At 37.9% G+C, this 23,063-nt stretch overlaps 2 protein-coding genes across 2 annotated transcripts in view; both read left to right on the top strand.

The window, feature by feature from the left end:
• LOC121969094 (probable LRR receptor-like serine/threonine-protein kinase At1g06840) overlaps positions 1 to 23,063 on the top strand; it is a 40,779-nt gene that overhangs the window by 9,771 nt on the left and 7,945 nt on the right. The window contains exons 6-14 of the mRNA XM_042519019.1: positions 385 to 528; positions 604 to 672; positions 748 to 819; positions 10,109 to 10,180; positions 14,886 to 14,954; positions 21,508 to 21,573; positions 21,750 to 21,821; positions 21,920 to 22,006; positions 22,086 to 22,151. Of these exons, the coding sequence (XP_042374953.1) occupies positions 385 to 528; positions 604 to 672; positions 748 to 819; positions 10,109 to 10,180; positions 14,886 to 14,954; positions 21,508 to 21,573; positions 21,750 to 21,821; positions 21,920 to 22,006; positions 22,086 to 22,151 (717 nt within the window). The remainder of the gene's footprint in view (positions 1 to 384; positions 529 to 603; positions 673 to 747; positions 820 to 10,108; positions 10,181 to 14,885; positions 14,955 to 21,507; positions 21,574 to 21,749; positions 21,822 to 21,919; positions 22,007 to 22,085; positions 22,152 to 23,063) is intronic.
• On the top strand, positions 4,291 to 5,913 carry LOC121969211. Its single transcript, XM_042519173.1, has 2 exons — positions 4,291 to 5,501; positions 5,661 to 5,913. The coding sequence occupies exons 1-2, from the start codon at positions 5,061 to 5,063 to the stop codon at positions 5,673 to 5,675; spliced, it is 456 nt and encodes a 151-aa protein (XP_042375107.1). The 5' UTR covers positions 4,291 to 5,060; the 3' UTR covers positions 5,676 to 5,913.

Raw genomic sequence — 23,063 nt, 5'->3', positions numbered from 1 at the left:
AAAAAATGATCATTCCTAGTTTGTGGTTTTTCAAGTCATTTAATTTGGGAACTTTGAAGAGCTTGATGGAGTTTATGTCATGTTCGCATGACAATTGCAAAGGTAATGTTTCTGTGCTTGATCGACATGCTGATATATGTTTATCTACCATATTGCATATTCTGTTTGGTTTAAGTTTCACCCATGGAGTTCTCAGTTTTTGTCTGCGTGCAAATGTCAACTGATTGCCAATCTAAAACTTTCCAACTTAAAGTGTTGCTTTTGTCTTGAACTTAGGCTTTTGGCAATTCTTGCCGCCTTATTAGTATTGTTTAGATTATTTCATTTCTTTAATATTTCATTAATTGATATGTTTACAGTTGGCCCTTTATCTTCTATCTGCAGACTTCTAAGTGGCAACAAATTATTTGGCTCTATACCTGATGAGATTGGCAATCTTCCTATATTAAATAGGTTACAGATAGACGAAAATAATATTTCAGGGCCAGTACCCAAATCATTCGCTAATTTGAGAAAAATAAAACATTTGTGAGTAGGTCCTTGTTGCTCCTAGTTGCCATTTTGTGGAGGATTCTCATTAATTTGCTTCATTTTGTCCCTCAGACACATGAACAATAATTCATTGAGTGGGCCAATTCCACGTGAGCTCTTCACACTGCCAATTGTACATCTGTAAGTGTTTTGCAACTTCTATTCTAGTCATCTATTTTCTAAATTTACTTTTGTTTTCTTTTGTGAACTTTGCAGTCTATTGGACAACAATAACTTATCTGGATTGCTTCCCCCAGAACTTTGGTTGCTGTCAAAGCTAAAAATCCTGTGCGTTGTTTACATGCTCGAATCATTGTAAAAGTTGTTTTTTTTAGAATATTAGTTTGCTTTGTTTTATTAGCAAGTTAATATAGCTTTGCATCGAACTGGATGGATGATAGATTTTTTGTTGTCGACTCTAAATAGTTAGGGTAAAAGTAGTTTGATCCGACGATACTAACAGTTTTACTGGAAAGGAGTGTATGAATACTACTATTCGAGTAATTTACTTTAGCTTCAAAAATAATAATAAAAAAAAGTAGCCCGGTGTACGAAGCTCCCGTCATATGGAGTTCCGGGGAAGGATCCATTGTACACAGTCTTATCCTGCTTTTTGCAAGAGGCTATTTCTAGGATTTGAACTCGTGACCTTTAGGTCACAAAGCAACAATTTTATCATTACGTCAAGGCTCCCCTTCTAGGTTTAAAAATAATAAAATGGAAAAAAATAAAAAAAAAAATGGATTTAGATGGTATGCATATATTAAATGGCCATTAATATATTCCATAGGTATAATAGTTGTATTAAGTTGAGTTCAACAACGACAATTAATCCTTATCCCACTAGGTGAGGTCGGCTATATCGATCCTTTTATACTATTGGGCTCCCCTACTATATCATCATTTATTAAAAAAAAAAGGGCAGCCCGGTGCACGAAACTCCCGCTATACGGGGTCCCGGGGAAGGATCCATTGTACGCAGCCTTACCCTGCTTTTTACAAGAGGCTGTTTCCAGGATTCGAACATGTGACCTTTTGGTCATAAAACAACAACTTTACCGTTACGCCAAGGCTCCCCTTCTATATCATCATTTATACTTAAATAAATGTTATCTTGTTTTATTGTTGCTAACCAAGTCTTTTTTGGTCTTTCTCTTCCTCGTTTGATGTGCGTGTTTGTTATGGTTTCACATCACTTGACTGTAGCATTTATTAGTCGTCTATCAATCCTTTTATACTATTGGGCTCTATCCCCTACTATATCATAATTTATACTTTAAATAAATTTTATCTTGTTTTATTGTTGCTAATTAAGTTTTTTTTTTTGTCTTTCTCTTCTTTGTTTGATGTGCGTGTTTGTTATAGTTTCACATCGCCTAACTGGAGCATTTATTAGTCGTCTAAGTGCATGCCTGTATCATCTTAAACGTATCTCTTAGAGTTTTTCCTCAATAGATGCAACTCCGACTTTCTCTCTAATGATCTCATTTCTTATTCTGTTCATCCCCGTATGCCCACACATCTATCTTAACATCCTCATCTCTGCAACTCTCATCTTCTGCTTATGTGCTAAGTCATAGTCCAACATTCATCTTCATATAACATAGCAGGTTTAACTGCGATTTTATAGAACTTTCCTTTAAGATTTAGAGGTACTTTACGATCGTGTAAAACACTTAACGCTCTTTTCCATTTCAACCATCCTACTTAAATTATATGTAAGACATCTCTCTCAATCCTTCCGTCGTTTTGTAAATCCTAAATATTTAAAACTCTCAGTTCCAAACAACTCGTCATCTCCTATCTTAACAATTGTTTCATTACGTCTAATACTGTTAAACTTAAATTTTATATATTTTGTCTTTATTCTATTAAGCCTAAAACCTTTCCCTTCTAGTGTTTCATGCCAAGATTCTAGCTTAGCATTTACTCCTTTACGTGTTTCTTTTACCAAAACAATATCATCTACAAATAACATGCACCACGATACTGTATCTTGAATGTATGTAGTGAGTTCTCCATAATTAGCATAAAAAGTTAGGGACTTAAACCTGATCCTTGATGTAATCCTATCTTTATTGGAAATGCTTCAGTTACTCTACCTGAAGTTTTTACTCTAGTCGTACATCCTCATATATATCCTTAAGAAAAATATGCAATAGCTAAACAAGAGGCTAAGAAAGTAGTAAATGAAGCAAAAAATAAAACTTTTGAATGATTATATCAAAAATTGGATACAAAAGAAGGTAAAAGAGACATTTATAGAATAACTAAAGTGAGAGAAAGGAAGACAAGATATTTTATCCAAATAAAATGTAGTACTAGTAAATGATAGAAAAATAAAAGAGCGGTGGAAGAGGTATTTTTATCAACTTTTTAATGAAGGTTCAGGTGACTAACTTAAATTAGGTAATTTAAGTAGGTAGCATAGAAATTTAAATTTTTATCATAGAATTTAAATATCAAAAGTAGAACAAGTTTTAAATGGGATGCACAATGAAAAAATCATTGAACCAGATGATATTCCGATAGAGGTATAGACTACAGAAACAAGGTATTGAATGATTTACAAAATTATTTAACATGATATTGAAAATGAAAAAAAGTCTGATCAATGGAGGGTAAGCTTTTCATTTTTTCTTCCCTTTCTCTTGTATTTTCTCATTCCACCATCAAGATTCCTTACATTGTGGTGCATTTCCCTTTTACTCACTGAGTACACTCTTAGCTACTATTTTCAACTTTGATATCATCTTATCACATGTCGTATTAGAGTCACCGTATATTTCACCTAATGCTTGCACTCCTACCTTCTTCTTAAATATATTTTGCTTCCCATTCTTTAACTTCCACCACTTAATTTTAGGAGTAATATGTGTTTTCTTTCTATTGATATTATGTTAACCTATGCTGAGTAGTTTTCTCCGGGGATGACCTTGCAATCTTTATAAATCTTTCCATCATTTTTCTTAACCATAAGAAAGTCAATTTCCTATTTATTATTTCCACTTTTGAACGTGACCAAGTGTTATTCTCTTTTCTTAAAAAATGTATTAGCTAATATAAGATCATATGTTATCGCAAAATCCAATATAGTTTTCCCTTTTTATTTCGAGTTCCAAACTCATAACTCCCATATATCCTCTTATATTCCTCATGCTCATTTAGATTACCTCCTATTAAAATTATTTCATTTGGTTGAATGTTTTATAATATTTCATCTAGGTCGTTTCAAAATCTTGATTTGGTAACTTCATCTAATCCTACTTGTGGTGCATATATGCTAATTACGTTCATAGTTTCTTTCGTCATTATTATCTTAAGGGTTATAATTCTGCTCCCTTTTTCAACTACATTTACAACTTCATCTTGTAACAAACTATCTACAACAATATCCACTCTATTTCTTGTTTTACTCTTTCCTGTGTACCATAACTTAAAACCCGAGTTCTCTATCATCTTTTCCTTCTCGTCTACTTATTTTATCTTTTGTACCCACAAAATACTAATTCTTCTAATCATCGCATCTACTACCTGCATTGATTTATCAATGAGAGTTCTGTTGAAACCCTAAGGTTGTTTTTGGTGTGATCAACCAAGTTAGGTTAGATCCTGTTATGTTCTGAACCCTGTGTCTAAGTGTGCAAGAGCTTAAGAGCATAGGAAGTCGAGCGGAATATGCGGCTAGCGAGAAGAACGGCACGGGAGAAAGCCGACGGGCTCGGTGCGTCCGAGGGACGAGACGCTGCGGAAGAGTACGCTGGTGGACGAGAAGGACGTGCGATGTTCAAGGGACGAGAAGCCGGAGCGGAAGCCTGCTCGAGGAGAAGGCCGAAATTAGGTCCGGGTGAGCCTTATTTCGGTTGGCCGAAATCACCCAGGCGACCGGAGCAATGGAAGAGCTAGAATGGAGCTATGGAGCTGCTAGAGGCGCCTTCAACAGGAGTTGAAGGCGCCTCTGCGACCTTCAGGCAGAAGTCGCCTTCAATGGCTGAAGGCGCCTTCAACCGGTCATGGCTATGGAAGGCGCCTTTGACTAGGCAATCTGGTCGTTGGCGGAAAGGATAAAGTTTTATCCTTTGCCTCGCTGGAGGTGCCTTCCAACCCTATGGAAGGCGCCTTCATCCTGAGGATAAGTTTTTCCAAGGGCTATAAAAAGACCCCTGGACCTAAGAAAGAAACAACAACTTCTGTATTAATTTCTTAGCAATAGTCTTAGCTATTAACGAGTGTAAAAGGCTTCTCTGTCTTCAGTGAAGGAGATTCTTAAGAGTTGTCATTTGTCTTGGATTAACGACCAGCTAGGTTGTAACTAAGTAAATTCTGATGTCTTTTACTGTTTTATTTAAAATTGCCATTTCTGTTTAATTTTATTTGTTATTACTGCTAACCTAAGTTGAAAAAACGAGAAGGTATTCTTTTAAGTGCTTCTGGCAACTCAACCCTCTCCAACCGGCTGACCCGAACCAACGAGTGGTATCAGAGCCTAACAGTTTTAGGAGGATTAACCGCCGAACGAAGCACACGAGATGGCCGATTCAAGCATCCACCCACCAAAGTTCGATGGGGACTTCGTCAACTGGAAAAAGAAGATGGAGGTATTTTTCAAGTCTGATTTCGGTTTATTTCTAATAATGGAGTTTGGTTTTGTAGCACCCGAAGGTAAAGATAAATACCACTGGACGAAAAAGGAGCAAGCTGATTTCGTGGCAAACAGGAAAGAAGAGTTCCATCTGCTAAGCATTCTACCGCCACAAGAAGTCAACCGGATCGGAGTCTACGAATCTGCGAAGGAGCTCTGGGAGAAATTCCTGGAACTACATGAAGGAACCTCGGAGGCGAAACTCGCAAGACGGGATCTGCGCAGAAACCATATCAGCAACATCAAACTGGAACAAGGCGAAACAGTTGCACACCTTCATTCAAGGATCAAGGAGCTCATCACTGGACTCACGAATCTCGGAGAAAAGGTAAGTAACCGAGATTCGCTAAGGTACGTGCTTAATACATTCTCTAGAAGTACTGAATGGGCATCATTAGTAGATGCCTATTACATATTTAAGGATTTAGATTCAACTACGCTAGAAGAATTATTTTCTACCTTTGAAGTCACGAAACAAGATGTGCAGATCCGAAGGAGCTGAAGCACAATATTGCCCTTAAGGTAAAGATGGACGAACAAACTTCAGAATCCTCTCTCGACGATGATGAAATGGTAATGATGGTAAGACGTTTTAAAAAGTTACTTAAATCAATAAAAACTAACCATTGGTAGAAAGAAAAGGACAATCAAATGCTACCACTGCAACGAAGAAGGGCACGTTAAAGACAACTGCCCTAAGTTAAGGAACAAGGACAAAGGAAAGAAGCCTGCCCAAACGAACAAGTACAATACTCTAAAGGCGACATGGGACGAAACGTCGTCCGAATCGGAAGTTGAGACTTTCTCCGGACTTGCATTAATGACAAGTCATCAAGAAAATGAACACGAAGTAAGCTCATCCGAAATGAGTATAGAGAGCATCGATGAAGGGGGAGCTACATCGAAAGAAAGTAGCAGTTTAGGAGGAGCTACGGATAATGAGATCGACAAGGTAAGTCAGGTACGATCTCTTCCTCCTGATAAGTTATTTAAATTTGTTAAATTAGTTAACTAAAGATTGTTGCAAATTAGAAAAGAAAATTAAAGAGCTAAAATTAATTCTAGCAAAATCTTGTCCATTAGAAGATTTTGATAAATTAAAGCTAGAAAATGACAAATTGCTAAAAAAAATAAAAAACTTGAAAAATCATACATGCACATATAGTACAAGTATTAGAAGATATAATTTGAACTGGTATTTTAAATATCATAAAGGACAAATTACGAGAATTTCTTAGAAATACATTCCAAAGAAATTCCTAATTAACCCAGTTGGAAGGAACCTATATTGGGTTCCAAAGACTTGTCTTAATTAAAGTTTAATTAGGACTTAGGGCTTTTAGAGAGTACATTAAACGTTTAACTTCCTTATGAATCTTTGTCTAGAAAGTGGTTGTTGCTCCAATAACCAAGAAGGCTTAGTGCCTCGCCATAGCCTGGAAGCCAAGTACTGAAATAGAATGTTTGATTGACTAACTAATAGAGTATTAAATTGAAATTAGATAATTCTTTAAATAGTTACTCAAATATTTTTAAAATTTCTCAAAAATATTTTTGCTTGGAAATTTGTTTAACTTACAATTTTTTTTCAAAACTTGTAAAACTTAGAAAAAATTTCTCATCTGTTTAACTTAGTTTTTTTTATCGGTTTTCCTTTACAAAAACTTGTAAAACTTTCAAAATGTTTTAAGGGTTAAAATTTTCTTAATTTTGAAAAAGTACCCTTAGATTTTTTTAAAGTACCCCAATTTTTTTTTTTGTGATCAAAGGGAGAGAAGGGAATATTAAGTCTAGGGGGAGGTAGCTTTAAATTTTTATTTTTTTCACTTTATTGCAATATTTATTGTTTTTTACTTTATATTACTTTATGTTCTGTTTACCCTAACTTAACTTGGGTTGTTCATATCAAAAAAGAGGGAGATTGTTGGAACTCCAAGGTTATTTTTGGTGTGATCAACCAAGTTAGGTTAGGTCCTGTTATGTTCTGATCCCCGTGTCTAAGTGTGTAGGAGCTTAGGAGCACACGAAGTCGAGCGGAAGACGTAGCTAGTAAGAAGGACGGCATGGCAGAGAGCCGACGGGCTCGGTGCGTCCGAGAGACGAGACGCTGTGGAAGAGTATGCCGGTGGACGAAAAGGACGTACGCGACGTTCGAGGGACGAGAAGTTAGAGCGGAAGCCTACTTGAGGAGAAGGCTGAAATTGGGCCCGGGTGAGCTTATTTCGGTTGGCCGAAATCACCCAGATGACCAGAGCAGCGGAAGAGCTAGAATGGAGCTATGGAGCTGCTAGAGGCACCTTCAACAGGAGTTGAAGGCGCCTTCAATGGTTGAAGGTGATGGAAGGCGCCTTCGACCAGGTAACCTGTCTGTTGGCAGAAAGAATAAAGTTTTATCCTTTGTCTCGTTGGAGGCGCCTTCCAGCCCTATGGAAGGCGCCTTCAACCTGAGGATAAGTTTTTCCAAGGGCTATAAAAAGACTCCTGGACCTAGGAAAGAAACAACAACTTCTGTATTGATTTTCTAGTAATAGTCTGAGCTATTAATGAGTGTAAAAGGTTTCTCCGCCTTCAGTGAAGGAGATTCTTAAGAGATGTCATTTGTCTTGGATTAACAACTAGCTAGGTTGTAACCCAATAAATTCTGGTGTCTTTTACTATTTTATTTAAAATTGCTATTTCTGTTTAATTTTATTTGCAATTGTTGCTAACCTAAGTTGAAAGAACGAGAAGGTATTCTTTTAAGTGTTTCAAGCAACTCAACCCTCTCCAACCGGCCGATCCGGACCAACAAGTTTCTATATTCCATGTTCCAAATCTTAAACTGTTAGTTTTCCTATAATATTTATTCTTATCTAACCTATGGTGTGAAAACTTTTGCCTATTTAACACTAGACCCTAGTTCTGAGGGAGATGCAACTTGTTAGTACCCCGGGGTAGTTTTGATGTGGTCAACTAAGTTCAGTTAGATCCTGTTGTGTTTGATTTATGTGTCTAAGTGTGCAGAAACTTAGGAACACAGGAAGTCGAGCGGAAGATGTAGCTAGCGAGAAGGATGACACGGGAAGAGAGTCGACGGGCTCGGTGCATCCAAAGGACGAGATGCTGCGGAAGAATACACCGGCGAACGAGAAGGACTTGCGCAGCGTTCAAGGAACGAGACGTCGAGAAAGAAGACTGCTCGAGGAGAAGGTCAGAGTTGGGTTTGGGTGAGCTCAACTCCGGTTAGCCGGAGAATCACCTACGCGAAGAGATTGTTGGTGCAGCGGGGCCGGCAAGAGGGGGTTGAATTGCCTGCAACTAAAAAATATACCCTCCTCAAGAACTTTCAACTTAAAAATATAGCAGCAATAATAAACAGTAAATAAAATAAAAGGAAAAGCAGGAAGACTCGGCGATTAACTTGGTTACAACCAAGAAGGTTGTTAATCCAAGACATTTGGAAAAAGCGCACTAAGAAAGTCTCCTTTACTGTAGGCGGAGAAGTCTTTTTACACTTAGAAAGCTCACTAGCTGCTAGGAATTGATTACAGAGTTGATTGCTTGAATGAATGAATATTTCCCAACTCCAGGGGCCTTTATATAGCTCCTGAAAAGTCTATCCCGAGGGTCCAAGGCGCCTCCAACAAGGTTCAAGGCGCCTCTAACCAAGTCAGCGGATAAAACTTTATCCGCGCTCAAACGGTCACTTTTGACCAGATGAAGGTGCCTTCATCAAATCTTGAAGGCGCCTTCAAGGTGAAGGCGCCTTCAAGCTATGATGAAGGCGCCTTGAGCAGTGTTTCCAGCACGCTCGCTTCTTTACTTCAACATCCGAAGTTCCGTTCTTTTGGGTGATTCCGGCCAACCGAAATAGGGCTCACCCGAACCCAATTTCCGGCCTTCTCCTCGAGCAGGCTTCCGTCCCGTCTTTACGTCCCTCGAACGTCGTGCATGTTCTTCTCGCCCACCGGTGTATTCTTCCACAGCTCTCTCGTCCTTCGGATGCACCGAGCCCGTCGGCTCTCTTCCCGTGCCGTCCTTCTCGCTAGCTGCGTTTTCCGCTCGACTTCCTGCGCTCCTAAGTTCCTGCACACTTAGACACAGGGATCAAATAACAACAGGACCTAACCTAACTTGGTTGATCACATCAAAATATCCACGGGGTCCAACAGAGATCAACGTTGAGCTGAGTTGCTATGTGGAAGGCTCCTTCCATGGCTGGAAGGCGCCTTCGATGAACAATACGAAGGCACCTTCCAGCCTTTGAAGGTGCCTTCGCTAGCCGTTAAATTACCATGCATGCAGGCTTAGAGTAGGCTAGTCTTGTCTAATCAGCCAACCCATGATAGCAAATTGTCCAACTAACATGTGAGAATTTCTTGTATATCTGTAGTGCTATATTTTGCTCGGAACCGTGGGATATACTTGTGACTGCTTAGGATGTTGCATTTTGGTGTTTTCTGCATTGTTGTACTTACTACAAAAGCATGAGTTTGTGTGTCATATTATATTGTATGCTGAATGATCTTTATTTTTGCTCTAATAGCTTAGAACATTGGGCATTTGACGCTGATATTTTTCCCCTTCTCAAGGAAAGGTTGGGCCAATACTTGTGAAGCCTACCTCATTAAGAGGAAGACTTGAAGATTACATGGGAGTATGTTTTAGAAAAGGATTAAGATGAAAACATAGTTATAGAAATAAAAGATAATCTCTTATTAGAATTGGTATTCGAGAATGAAACCATCATGGAAATTGATGACTTAACAATAGGAACACCACAACAAATACCATCACCTAATAGAAAAAGAACATTTTGCTTATGCTTTCATTAGATGCCTGAACTACTGAACCAGCTCATGCACAATTCAAAGTATATTCATCTTAATCTGCCTCTTTTTATTCAACAATAATGTTTAACTCCAAGTGACACTACTGTTTTCTTTATTTCTGCAGTCAGCTTGATAACAATAATTTCAGTGGCAGCATTCCAGCTTCATACAGCAATATGACGACACTTGTAAAATTGTAAGGAGTTAGTTATGCCCGATACTTCTTCACCAAGTTCTGTTCTATGAACTTATTCCTTGAGTTTGTTCCTACATGAAGTCCATTTCTTCATAGGCTACTATATATTCCATAATAGTTAATCAAACCTAAGATCCTCACATGTGACACCATATTAATTGGTAGGAAGTTGGCTATATTGAGAGGCAAGTTCTGCCATGTATTACTTCAATATTACCTAGTAATTAGAGGGAATTGGGTATATGATGACTTCAAGTTTAGTTGGTGTGATTTGCTTAAAAATTTCTCCACTGAACTATTTAATTACAAGCTTGCAGAGGGAACTGACCTTTGCATGAAATATAAACTTGACCTTGTTTGTTTTGAGTATCTCCAACTAGTATGTAAATGCTTTACCATTCACAACACCCTTTTGCACCTCATATTGATGCAAGTTGACCTCACTTCAACTTGACACCAAAGCTACTAACAACAACATAGTTTTTTCTCTATGTTTATCTCTTGCAAATCTCCATAATGCATTTCTAACTTGTTCGATGAATCAACCAATGAAACATGATTGAGGCATAGATGGACTATAGATACCATTGTCATCAGTGAAAACTTATCTTCATATTTCACATTGTAAATTTGTTTATTCTTCTCCTGCTAGTCCAACTCTTGTAGACTATAGTCTAAGCCTTCTTTCATTGCTCTTTTTTTAGATAAATAAAAATATATTAAATCCAAATAAAAAGGTGTACAACCATCATTGAGCAAGCTCAATCACTATAATCAACCATCCCTCATCCCAAGGTTACTTATGTCTAACACAGCGTTAGATCAGAATATATCCCTAGTAATCGGTATACATGTGTTTGCACACCCCTGAGTATCCACTTAATATCTATTTGCTCATCCCCAAAAAACTATTATTCCTCGCTCGCCAAAACACAGTGAATCATAGAAGACAAAGCCAGGTAACGGACATTTGTCAACAACCGACTCCCTCGGTAGTATCTGCCCAAGACGCGCATCATCCTCCTGTATGTGGACATCTCCTGTCGTATATGTAGCTAGTCTCTGATCCTCTTCCAAAGCTTCGCAACAGGGGGGCATTCAAAGAACAAATGCTTCTGAGCTATGACTGCATCACCTAACGACAGAAGGTGCACTATCAATCCTCGAAGTACTCCTGTCTGTCTCTAGTGGAAAGACGTCGCTATACCAACATCCAGAATGTGACTGCATGAACATTAGTCTTCCACACTATTCAGGCCCATGGTTTCTTGGGACTAGCGTGCCTAAAGAAATCATAAGCCTGAGTCACGCCATCATCTTGAGAAAATCAATTCGCTAACATATTGGTGCCCCAGCCACTGAAAGGAGATCTCGTATATGGAACAACCGCTTGATCAGCTAGGAGCCTGTGTGAGCAGCCTCCTAGGACCAAACATCAGTGCGCCTCATGTAAGTGTGATGCATCCACTTATCCAAAGTGCATGTTCCTTGGATTGCACCTGCCATAATACCTTAGCTAGGAGGGCTAAGTTCCAAGCATGCAGATCATGAAATCCCAAACCACCTTCATCCTTTAGTCTGCACATATCAATAGGAGATCGGCAGGTGCTTAGACATCCACATGAAACCTACATATATTGTAGATAGATCAATAATACCCATAGGAAATGGTAAGATAGATAACCAGAAGCACTCCGCTCCCTATAATATAGCAGTAATAAGTTGTGTCTTGCCCGCATAAGATAGTTTTCCGAGGCCAAGCATCAATCCGTCTACCTAGCGAATCCAATAGGGGGTTGTAATCAGAAATCCGAAGTCTCATTACAATCAGAGGAATCCTAAAATACCTAAACGACAAGGAACCCTCCTAAAAGCGTGTAATAGTGAGCAACCGCATAAGTGTCGTATCATCAACCCCTGCCAGGTGGATACATGACTTCTATCTATTTATTTGAAGACCTGATGCCTCACCAAACTCCTATAAAGATGCAGTTAATACACCCATTGAATCTGCATCACCTCTTCTAAAAAGAAATATATCATCTGCGTAGGCAAGTGAGTTAGTTTGAGGTGAGCACACTGAGGGTGGTAGTTGAAACCAGGATAGCTTGTACTCTGTTGTATTTGTCTCCCAAATATTTCCACACAAATACCAAAAATATATGGCGATAGGGTCCCTATCTCAGTCCCTGACACCTCGAAAAAACCCAAATGCCCCCCATTAATGGCTACCGAGAAGGACGTGGTAGTCACACACTCCATAATCCACATAACTAATCTATCCGGGAAGTATAACCCGATAAGGGCCTCATGCAGGAAGCCCAATGCACCGAGTCAAAAGCGAAGATCAATTTTCATGATGCACCTCGGAGAAATTCGCTTCATGTTGTATCTTCAAAAGAGCTCCTGGGCCAAATGAATATTGCCCGTGATGAGTCGACCTTTCACAAATGCAGCTTGAGATTGGTGAAGGAGTTGATCCATAACACCAAACATTCTAATCGCTAAGATCTTAGCAATAACATTGTAGAAAGCCATGCAACAAGATATTAGCCTGTAGTCCATCACTTTGTTTGCATGTGCTGACTTCAGGACAAGAGATATCAAAGCATGGTTCTATTGCGCTTGTCCCTATATAAAAGAGTGCCGCCTTGATTTCTCCAATTGTTGGGAGGCGAACCATCGGATCTTGCTGATCAGCCCTAAGTTTCCGTACAAAGCATGCCCCAAGTTTCCATCGTCGGTGAAGGGCTGAACAACTTTAGTAAACAACTTCGTAAGACGACCATGTACCTTCTCCGCAACCGTGATATCATTCCTCTTGTTAGTTCGTTTTACAAGCGCATGAAAATAAGAGGAATCGCGGTCCACCTGTTTGAAATATCCCAGCTTTGCATGCTGCGTACAAAAGCAATGTTCCGCTACATTCAAACAAGCTACCGAGTGCTGTAGTTCTTTGTAATTGTCGGGCAGTGCACCAGGGGGCAAACCAGCTTCTTGAACCTCAATTAGCCTCTGTCGTGCAACAGCCGCCCTTGCTGTGATGTGCTGAAAGTGCTCTACATTCAGTTGTCTCAGATCAGCCTTCAAAAGCTTCAAGATCTGCTCGAGACGAAATTGAGCAGTGCCACAAATTCACTGATTGTACACTGCTACTTTCAACGAGCTGTGGAAAAGTATCATGCTTTGACTGGCTTAGGAAGATGGTTGTCGCCATCCATAGTAGACATCATGCAGGCTAAGTGAGATCAGATAGACAGTCCAGTGGAATGAAATTTGCAAAGCCACTTAGGTTTATTGATCAAAGTCCTATCTAACTTGCTGTAGATATGCCCATTTGTCCATGTATACCTACAACCTGTGTAGGTTAGATCGTCCAAACCCATAGAGGACACAAAAGTTTAAAAATCAAAATACCACCACATTTGTCTTCGGTTGAGCCATTGAGAGGCCTTCTGTCCAATAAACAAACGAGATTGCAAATACCCAGTGAGAGATCTTGCAAGTCACCAAGCAGTGTACATATTGATCATGCAATTTGCACACCTCCAGATTGACCTTTTGGTCGTCGCCAACTAAGAGAATCCTGCAAGGTTGTCCTTCTGTGCCACTTGGTGATGTTGAAACCTTTGCATCTTCAATTTTTGAAATCCCAAGATCGAAAGTTTTGTCTCCAACACACCTAACACTCTCAGCTTATGGTTCCGAAAGAGGCCTTCTACTCCTTTCTGCTTGAGGCCCTTGTTGAGGCCTTGAATGTTCCATGAGCCGATCTTCATCAAGCCTGAGACGGCCCGGGCCGTCCAGAATTGACTTGCTTCTTCCCCCCTTGCATTGATGCAATAACTTCATCTCGCCTAGTAGATGTCCTTAGATGTACTTGCATGTTACCCTCATCATGTTGGACACCCTCCTACAACTTTACCTTTGCTTCTGGTCATGCGTGGGTATGCTTGATGTGTCCCATCCTGTACCAGCAAAGCAGCAGTATAGGCTGTGGTTGATCCATCTCTGTTTGGCTGCCCTCTACCTTTTGCCTATTGGTCCCTTTCTTCGAAATCAGTTGAGACAATGAGATAATTGAATTGAATTTAATTAATTGTATAACATTTTTGACCTTTGTGGTTGACCCTGGAATCCGTATCTGTGATGTTTTGAAAGATTGGATTAAATACTCCTTGATTGGATTGCCGCTGATTGATTAAATTGCTATTCATCAATTGACTACATTATATCAGAACTCATTAGTGTATTGACTTAGATTTAGTTGATAATAGTTTTCATCTTGACATTGATAACCTTTTTTTTTTTCCTATTTGATACTTATTAGAACAAAGCAACCCTTGGCAGTGCCACTACAGATGATTGCAACTAAGACAAACAAGTAACTCCATCCCTCATGAGCAACCTCTTTGAATCACCACCTTTACTTTCAGATTTAGGGTATTGGTTTGGTATCAATTTTTTAACTTCTCAGGCCTAGAACATATTGGTAGAGAGATAAATCATAATCTTTCCTCCATGTTTGTTTGGAGTAAAAAATCAACTTAGCACTCTGCTGACTATCACTTCTGTTCTGGAGAGAAATTGTTAGCCATTTCTATATTCCCATAATTCAGAGCATTTTATTATAGTGATATGTTTATTTAGCAAGCTGTAGTGTTGTGTATTTGTCATAATGGTTGTTCGCATTTTTGGCTGACAGGAGTCTTAGAAACTGCAACTTGCATGGAACTATTCCTGATTTGAGCAGGATGTCTCAACTTGGCTATTTGTAAGTCCATTGTGTTTCTTTCGATGATGTAGAATATGCATCACAATATTCTACAATTCATCGATCTCAAGTATGTTTGTTAAAATTGATGAAGTCAATTTGGTAGCCCATAACCTTCTCTCTCTCTCTCTCTCTCTCTCTCATGATAAATGCTGATTGTATCTTGTATATTGTACTCTATAGTATGATTGTTCTTCTAAATTCCACAGATTTAGTTGTTTGAAAACAAATACTACAGTAGTCACTCTTTTCAAACTTGGTAAATCTCAATCGTTCATAACACAATGTTGTCATTTTGAACAAGAAAATAAAAAAGTGAAACAGAAGCTAAAATAAGGAAAAGAAAAATTGGGAAGGAGTCTTCTGCTGCCCTATTAATTGTGGTGACCTTTAGTCAGTAATCTGGATGGTTTCCTTGATCAAAGCTACAGGAAAAAAGGAGGGCACATCCTTAATATGGAAGAATGAAGATATCCTCAATCAATTTAGAGAGTTCTATGACTAGAGGAAATCATGTTTATATATAATTTTTCACATCCTCTCTCGCTTAAAGTTACAAAATTAGTTAGTTTTGATACAAGATATGTGAGTAGAGGTGTCATGGGCCATGCCACGGTCAAGTACAGCTTGGGCCAACCTTAGCCTAAAATTTGTTGTGCCATGTCCAAAATCAAGCCGGGTTTGTGTTAGCTCGTCTTGAGTTGGGGTCAAGTACAACTTTAGCTTAGGGTCAACTAGGTCATACTGTTGGGCCTAAACTATTTTAAAATATTTATTTTCAAAAAAATATTTTTAGAAGTTATTAAAAATTGATAAAATATTTTAAATAATAGAATCTATAATATTAAAATTGATATTTTAAAATATTATTAAAAATTTTTAATATCTATAATTAATATTAATATGAATCAAAAGAAAATGGGAGGCTAAACTTGACCAACAAGCCATGCGGGCCCACTCTCATGTTGTGTTGTGCATGACTTGGGCTCATGGGCTATGACCTAAATGCTCGATATGGACCCCCATATAGTGCCAAATTTGGCATGACCCAACATGTTTGTGATTGGACCAAGTCGGGTTGGGTTAGGTTATGGGCAATTGATTCATATGACATTTTCATAAGGAGAATTATTCTAACACACAACTTAGATAAACTCCCAATATATATATATATATATATATATATATATATATAATATGTTATTAATCGAGTATGCAATATTCCAATAACACCTCCATTGTTTACATATTTAGAAGAAGGGTCCATAACCCCTTTAAGATAGTTTGAATATATTGTAGAAATTGATATTGTTACAAATGTATTCAACCATATAACCTTTTTCTCTAATGAAGTGACAATTAATCTCTATATGTTTATATGTTTTATCCTTTAATGAAACATGAGCGTGTTATCATAATCAAGCTTTATTGGTTTTGTGGGGTTATTATCATAGCTTTGTATTCTACTTGTGTACTTGATCTTTTGACAATTATCTATTTTCTTCCTATTAAAAAAAATGGGATTACCTCCTAAGAGAATAGAATAGCTAGATATGGATCATCTATTTGAATAAGAGCCTACCTAGTTTGCATCCGAGTACCTTGCTGTCTGAAGATAACCTTGATTACAAAACAAAAGACCTTCTCCTGAAGCCCTCTTGAGATGTTGTAGGAATTTATGTAGTTGCTTGCTTCTTGATGGTCATGGCATGGGTTCTCTAGAAATTGATTGATCATGTTAATTGATGACATACTGTCTTTTATATTTCCATGGATTAGTTAGTGGACCCCCTAATATGATATTAGCCTAACATTGGATTTATGAAAGTATCCATTGGCTTAGCCCCTTACATGACACTCAAGCATATCTAGTATATACTTGCGTAGTTGCATTATGAAATGTAGTTCTCTCTCTCTCTCCAAACGAGCTACTTCTCCTTAGTTTGGAAATATTGATGAAGATAAGCTTTTAGCCGTGCAACTCCTTTAGTGACATCACCATTAACGATAATGTCAGCCACATACACAATAAGAAAATATGCTTCCTTAACTAAGATATGAGGTGTAAAATTGAGTGATAAGTAACACTTTTGCTGATGCTATGCTAAAGGAGAGTTGTCCTAAACTTTTTGATCCAAACTCTTGGAGATTGTTGTAACTTATATAATGACTTCTTTATCTTTTACACAAGATCAATCTCTCTCGTACAATCAATTTAGAAGGTTGCTCCATATAAACATACTTAGAGAGAACACCATAAAGAAAGCATTCTTAATGGCAAGTTGCTGAAGTTATTATGGAAAATAGCATCAAGGAGAGGAATAGTTGAACTGAAGGGTCCATAGACATGCTTATACACTCTTTACCTAACATGCTTGCCTAAGTGACAGAACTAACAATCAAGAAACTAAAAACTAGAAAGACCATGAACTATTAACTTCAATTCTTGAAGGACCAAAATCTAGATGAATGTGGATCTGGAGAGGAGTTGTAACTAAAACAGACGACAACAGGGCAATCACATTCAACTGATAAAGTCCATTAGGCTCATGCCTACACCAATCATCCATTCTTGAATCCTAAGAAGAGATAGAAATGATATTAAATATGACTAAACAATTCAAAGATTTAGTAAATTGTTAATAGATAACAAGCTCAATAGGAATTTAGAAATATAAAACATGATAAACAAATGAAGAATTGGTAGGAGGCATTGCTGATATCCTAAACTAATGAGTGAGACTTATTAGCTATTACGACATTGGTAGGACATGGTGATGCAAGAGGAGAGAAGGTGGATGCGCTATCAGAAATATTCTCAAAGGTCCCTCAATCCAAGATAGGTAACTAACTGAGATGATGCATTGATAGTATCTTAGTTCTAAAGGAGCTGGCAGTACTACTCTGTTGGGTTGTGTAATGGTGGAATATATTTGAGTATTAGACTTTGTGGCATAAGCAATGGGAGATGGATAACGCGGGGGAATTGAAGAAGAGAGTAGCATTTTTGGATGGTGTGGAAGACTTATCTGCATATGAGTCATGTAGTCACTTTCTGGATGCTTGCACTGCGGAGACTCCCACCTGAGATAGGCAGGATTAATTAGAGGACTTTTTGCAGACGGGCGCTTGAGACATAGGAGCATTTGTTCTTCCAGTGCCTTCCTATTGCAGAGCTATGGCGGAGGATTCGAGGCCGACTCTATATGCGCTCGTAGATGTCTTTATATTGTCAAATGCTTGGAGTTTTTAGCCAGCACTATCGTGGGAGCAGGACGTTGACAAAGGCCCGTCAGTCACTTGGCCTTGTCATCAGTGTATGGAGGGAACGTAACCGTAGTTTTTTAGTGAGGGACAGTTAGATGTTGAGATGATATATAGGAGTATGCAGTTCCATGTATAAGTCTTTAGGTGCCTATTCAGATCTGATACTTGACATGAGTAACCCCCAAAGCCTTATTTTGTACATTTTGATATATGATATACAACTTTTACTTATCCAAAAAAAGAAGAGAGTAGCATTTTTGGCGTGTTCAAATATGCTATAGTGCAAACACTTGGGTCTATTTTGGCTCATACAATGACCACCTCTTCCTACTTAGTCTCCTTGGTCCCCATGAGATCCTACAAAGTATGAGTTAATAGCCAAAGAAGATTGATTGAGCAATCTATTAAACAATAGTAGAATTGTGTCTGAGGCTCTCAACATGTGAATCTATAGGTCAGATAGAGGAAGAATAGACACTTCTCTGATTCTTAGGTTGGACCTTGTGTAGAAACATAATGGTGAGCAATCTATTAAATCGATCCTGCATATCTCCACCCAAATTGATCAAGAATATATCTCTAAGATTAGTAATGATAGCCTAGAAGTGACCTACGTGAGTAGACATCTTAGTGTTGCCTCGATATAATATACTACTAATTATGTAATAAGCACGAGAGATGTCATTCATACAAGGAGCTCTTGTTTGTGTCTAAGTCTCATAACAGGAGAAGTAACAATGAAAGATAGATAACTGTCATAAAAGACCAACACATTGTGCATCTGTTTCCTTACAACCATGGATGACTTGAGAATCTCAGTAGCACAACAATACTGATATTAAGGTGCTCAAGCTAGCCTTGATTGATGAACTATATGTGAACTGAGGCGGCCCAAGAGGGATAGCTAGTTCTAATTGTTATAGATTCAGATTCATACAAATTAGGAGAAACCATGTGATAAGTATAGAATATGTAACTAAGCTATTCAATATATTGCCCATCCTGATCTGCCAAACGGTTGAAATTGTGTGCCATAATTCGAAGGTTTTAATGAACTAGAAGGTTTACTGAAGTGGGAGCAGTTGGTCGGTTTTACCGCATATACTGTACTGAAATATACGATTTAACGGTATACCGAAAATTTTGATATGGTATAATGTTGTACTGAAATTTTCAGTATCAGTATAAGATTTATATCAAAATTTTTGGTATACCGCACCGAAACCGAAATTTTACTATAACCGGTATGATTTATTCCATACCGAAATTTCGGTATACCGAGTGCATCGGAATGAGTTTTTGTATACCGATTTTTTCAGTACCGTATATGGTTTAAATTTCGGTATATCTTACTGAACCACCCTTAGAGGTGGCCTGTAGGAGTTGCTTAGAACAAGAAGAGCAGCTTGAAGCGCGAGGGAGATGGCGTCTTGAGGAAGGGCAGAAAAGTTTGGGATGTATCTCATCCAAGATGTTGTTGTAGCTTGTGAGCATTGCTTGGAATAGGAAGACCAACTTGGAGCAACGCTTGTAACTTTCTATTGCTTCATTGTAGGAAGTAGGCATCTTCTTCTGATCTTCCTCAGTGTGGAATATTACAATCACACCCCCACTGCTTTCATATCTACAGAAGGGTGTACAATAGTTAAAAACTTGGCAAATACAAATTGTATGTTGTTTCTTTATCGAGATAGAATTTAGACTAAACTTATACTAGATATTTGTAGGCTTAAATGAAAAATTAATGTTTTTTTCCTTAAAATTGAAACACGAATTGGATCTAGGGAATAAATTGTTCAAATTCCATTGTTCTAGAGGGAGTTACTAGGTTTTTTTTTGGTTAATTAAATATAAAGTATCTCTCCCACTTTTATAGGAAAATGCTATAGGTTAAAAATAACTTCTAAAAATAGATTGCAATCCCATCAATCTGGGATTCTTCTACTTAATTTCCAACAAGAAAAAGGCAGCCAATGCATGAGGCTCCCTCTAGTGCGGCTTTCGGGTAAGGGTCGGATCATATTGGGTCTATTGTACACAACCTTACTTTGCATTTTAAATGACGTTTATGCGACTCGAACCCGTGACCTCAAGATCACATGATAACAATTTTACCATTGTGCCAAGGCTCTCCTCCCAAATTTCCAACAAGAAAATGTAGGATTATATTCTCTTTATCATATAAAGTTTAAATTTTACTTCTGTGGTTTTATATGGCAAATAAATATTTTCTGAACTAATATTATAGCTTAATGCAGCTATTAAGAAAACTAATTTGCTTCAATATACAGAAATTATTCTTTTTTCTTATTTGAGCTTGTAACTTATGAGTTATATTACAGATTCAGGTATCTATTTGGGTTATATATCATCTTAATTACTGTGTTGGATCACCAGATCTTATGATTCAGAGTTCATAGGCCCTCTATCACGGCGGCAAAAGGCGAATACGTTCGCCCCCAGCATCCCCACCAACTCATCTCAGGGCCAATACGGAGGCGGTAAATCACGGACGGCTACTAGCCGTTGGAATAGTGACTAGCACATAAGAGAGACATTTACCTTGGCTTTGCCGAGATTCGAACCCCAGACCTCATGACGGCAACACCTCATGTGCTAGCCATTAGATCGTCCCGAGGGGACTCATAGGCCCTCTATCATGGTGGCAAAAGGCGAATACGCTCGCCCCCAGCGCCTCCTGCCAACCTGTCCCAAGGCCAACACGGAGGAGGTAAATCACGAGCGGCTACTAGCCTTTGGAATAGTGACTAGCACATAAGAGAGACATTTACCTCGGCTTTGCCGAGATTCGAACCCCAGACCTCATGATGGCAACATCTCATGTGCTAGCCACTAGACCCATCCGAGGGGACTCATAGGCCCTCTATCATTGTGGCAGAAGGCGAATACGCTCGCCCCCAGCGCCCCCGCCAACCCGTCCCGGACCAACACGAAGGAGGTAAATCACGGGCGGCTACTAGTTTTTGGAAACATAGGCCCTCTATCATGATTCATGTCAAGGTTCTTTAATAATCACCTACTTGGTTATCAATAACTAGGCTATTAACACATGTTTGCAACCACACATTCTGGCTTATTCTGCACGTACATGATTGAACCGTCTATTTGAAATCATATTTCTTTTAGCATGCTCGCTATCTTATTCTCACATTGATTTTCTCAAGGCCAGAAAATTACCTAGCACTGTTAATTTTCCAACTTACTGAATATGCTTTTAGCTTTTCTTTGGCTTTCTTTTAATTGTTCATGATTTTTAATATTTCAGGGATCTTAGTTGGAACATGTTGAATGGACCTGTACCATCTAATCTTGCAATTAACATAACAACCATGTATGTGAGATTCCACTGCATTTTTTTATATTCTAATTCTGCACTGTTATTACATGTACCTTCCCCTATTTTACCTTAGAAACTAAAGTAGTTTAATTTGAATGCTATATATAAATTTGTGGTTTCATCCTTTTCTTTGATGATTCTTTTGGTTCTATGTTTTGGACTTTGCACAGCGATCTATCACACAACTTCCTTAATGGAACAATTCCTTCAACCTTTAATAGACTTCAGAAGCTCCAAAGAGTGTAAGTCAAAATATAGCAAACCATCATAAAATTTTGTCATGTTTTCACTCTGAAAATGACCCAACATGGTATGCATTTGATTCTATTAAAATATGCAGGTCCCTTGAGAATAATCAGCTGGTTGGTTCTGTTCCACCCTCTATTTGGCAGAATAGAACCTTCAATGCAAATGACACTTTAATCTTGTATGATCACACTAACATTAGATACTGTTTTTAATATTTTGTAAGTCATCATCTTACAATCTCTATATGCTGCATGCAGGGATTTCCAGAACAATTCTCTTACTGATATACCAGCTTCTTATCATCCTTTAAATGTCACTGTACTGTATGTTATTTTTAATAACCCTTTGCTATTTTCTTGATTGTCATGTCTTCAGATGCAATGTAGATGTTCTTTTTTTGTGTAATAATTATAATTTTCTTTTCGCTTCTTAATCTTTGTCTAAATCATATTTTCTAGCCTTTTTTTCTTTCCTAAATTCATCCTTTCTAGTTTATTGCTTTCGGTCATGTTATTTTCTCTTTATCGAACTTTATAGTTGATACTTGATAGTGCTTTCTAATTCAGATTTGCTCTTCCTAGTTTTTAGCTTTTCTACCCTTTTCTCTCCTCGTGTAGTCTCAAATCCCAAATATTCTCCAGGGATTTGTTTTTATTGCTTATGAGCTTTTAGTTTTTGCAGAGATTTTGATGCTGATGCACATGTTTTTTATGCATTGTATATTAGACGTTAAGTGTGAAACATTTCAAAAGAATATATTGAGCATCCTTAAACCAAAAAGTTCACAAGATTGGTGTGAAGTCAGACAACTACTAAAAATTAAATGATGACTCAAAGAATTGTTGGATAATTTTCAAGGATTTGGCCGAGAACAGTTTAAAGATGGAAAGCATAAAGTAGTGCAGAACTATTAAAGAAAATTGTAATTATTGAAATATAATGTAAAAATCCATAATTGGGTACATATATAGGTAGATGACTCTACCTAGATTTCTTAATCATTTCAATAAAACCTATTAAAATGTTGATGTATGATTATGCTATCTATATAATCCTTAAAACCTGAAAATGAACATTCAAATACAACAATAGAGACTCTCTATGCAGATGAAATATAGGTTAATCCAAATATTTTCTATCATGAATATTCACAGTTCTGTTTTGTTTAGTATAGATAACTTGGATATTGTGATTTATACCTATAATTTCTTACCTTCTGTTTGCAACTACTATAT

Source organism: Zingiber officinale, chromosome 4A (assembly GCF_018446385.1).
Source record: "Zingiber officinale cultivar Zhangliang chromosome 4A, Zo_v1.1, whole genome shotgun sequence".
Taxonomy (NCBI): domain Eukaryota; kingdom Viridiplantae; phylum Streptophyta; class Magnoliopsida; order Zingiberales; family Zingiberaceae; genus Zingiber; species Zingiber officinale.
This window is presented reverse-complemented; position numbering and strand designations above follow the sequence as displayed.

Coding starts and splice junctions, on each gene's coding strand:
- LOC121969211 (XM_042519173.1), top strand. CDS start 5,061: ATGGCCGATTCAAGCATCCACCCACCAAAGTTCGATGGGGACTTCGTC.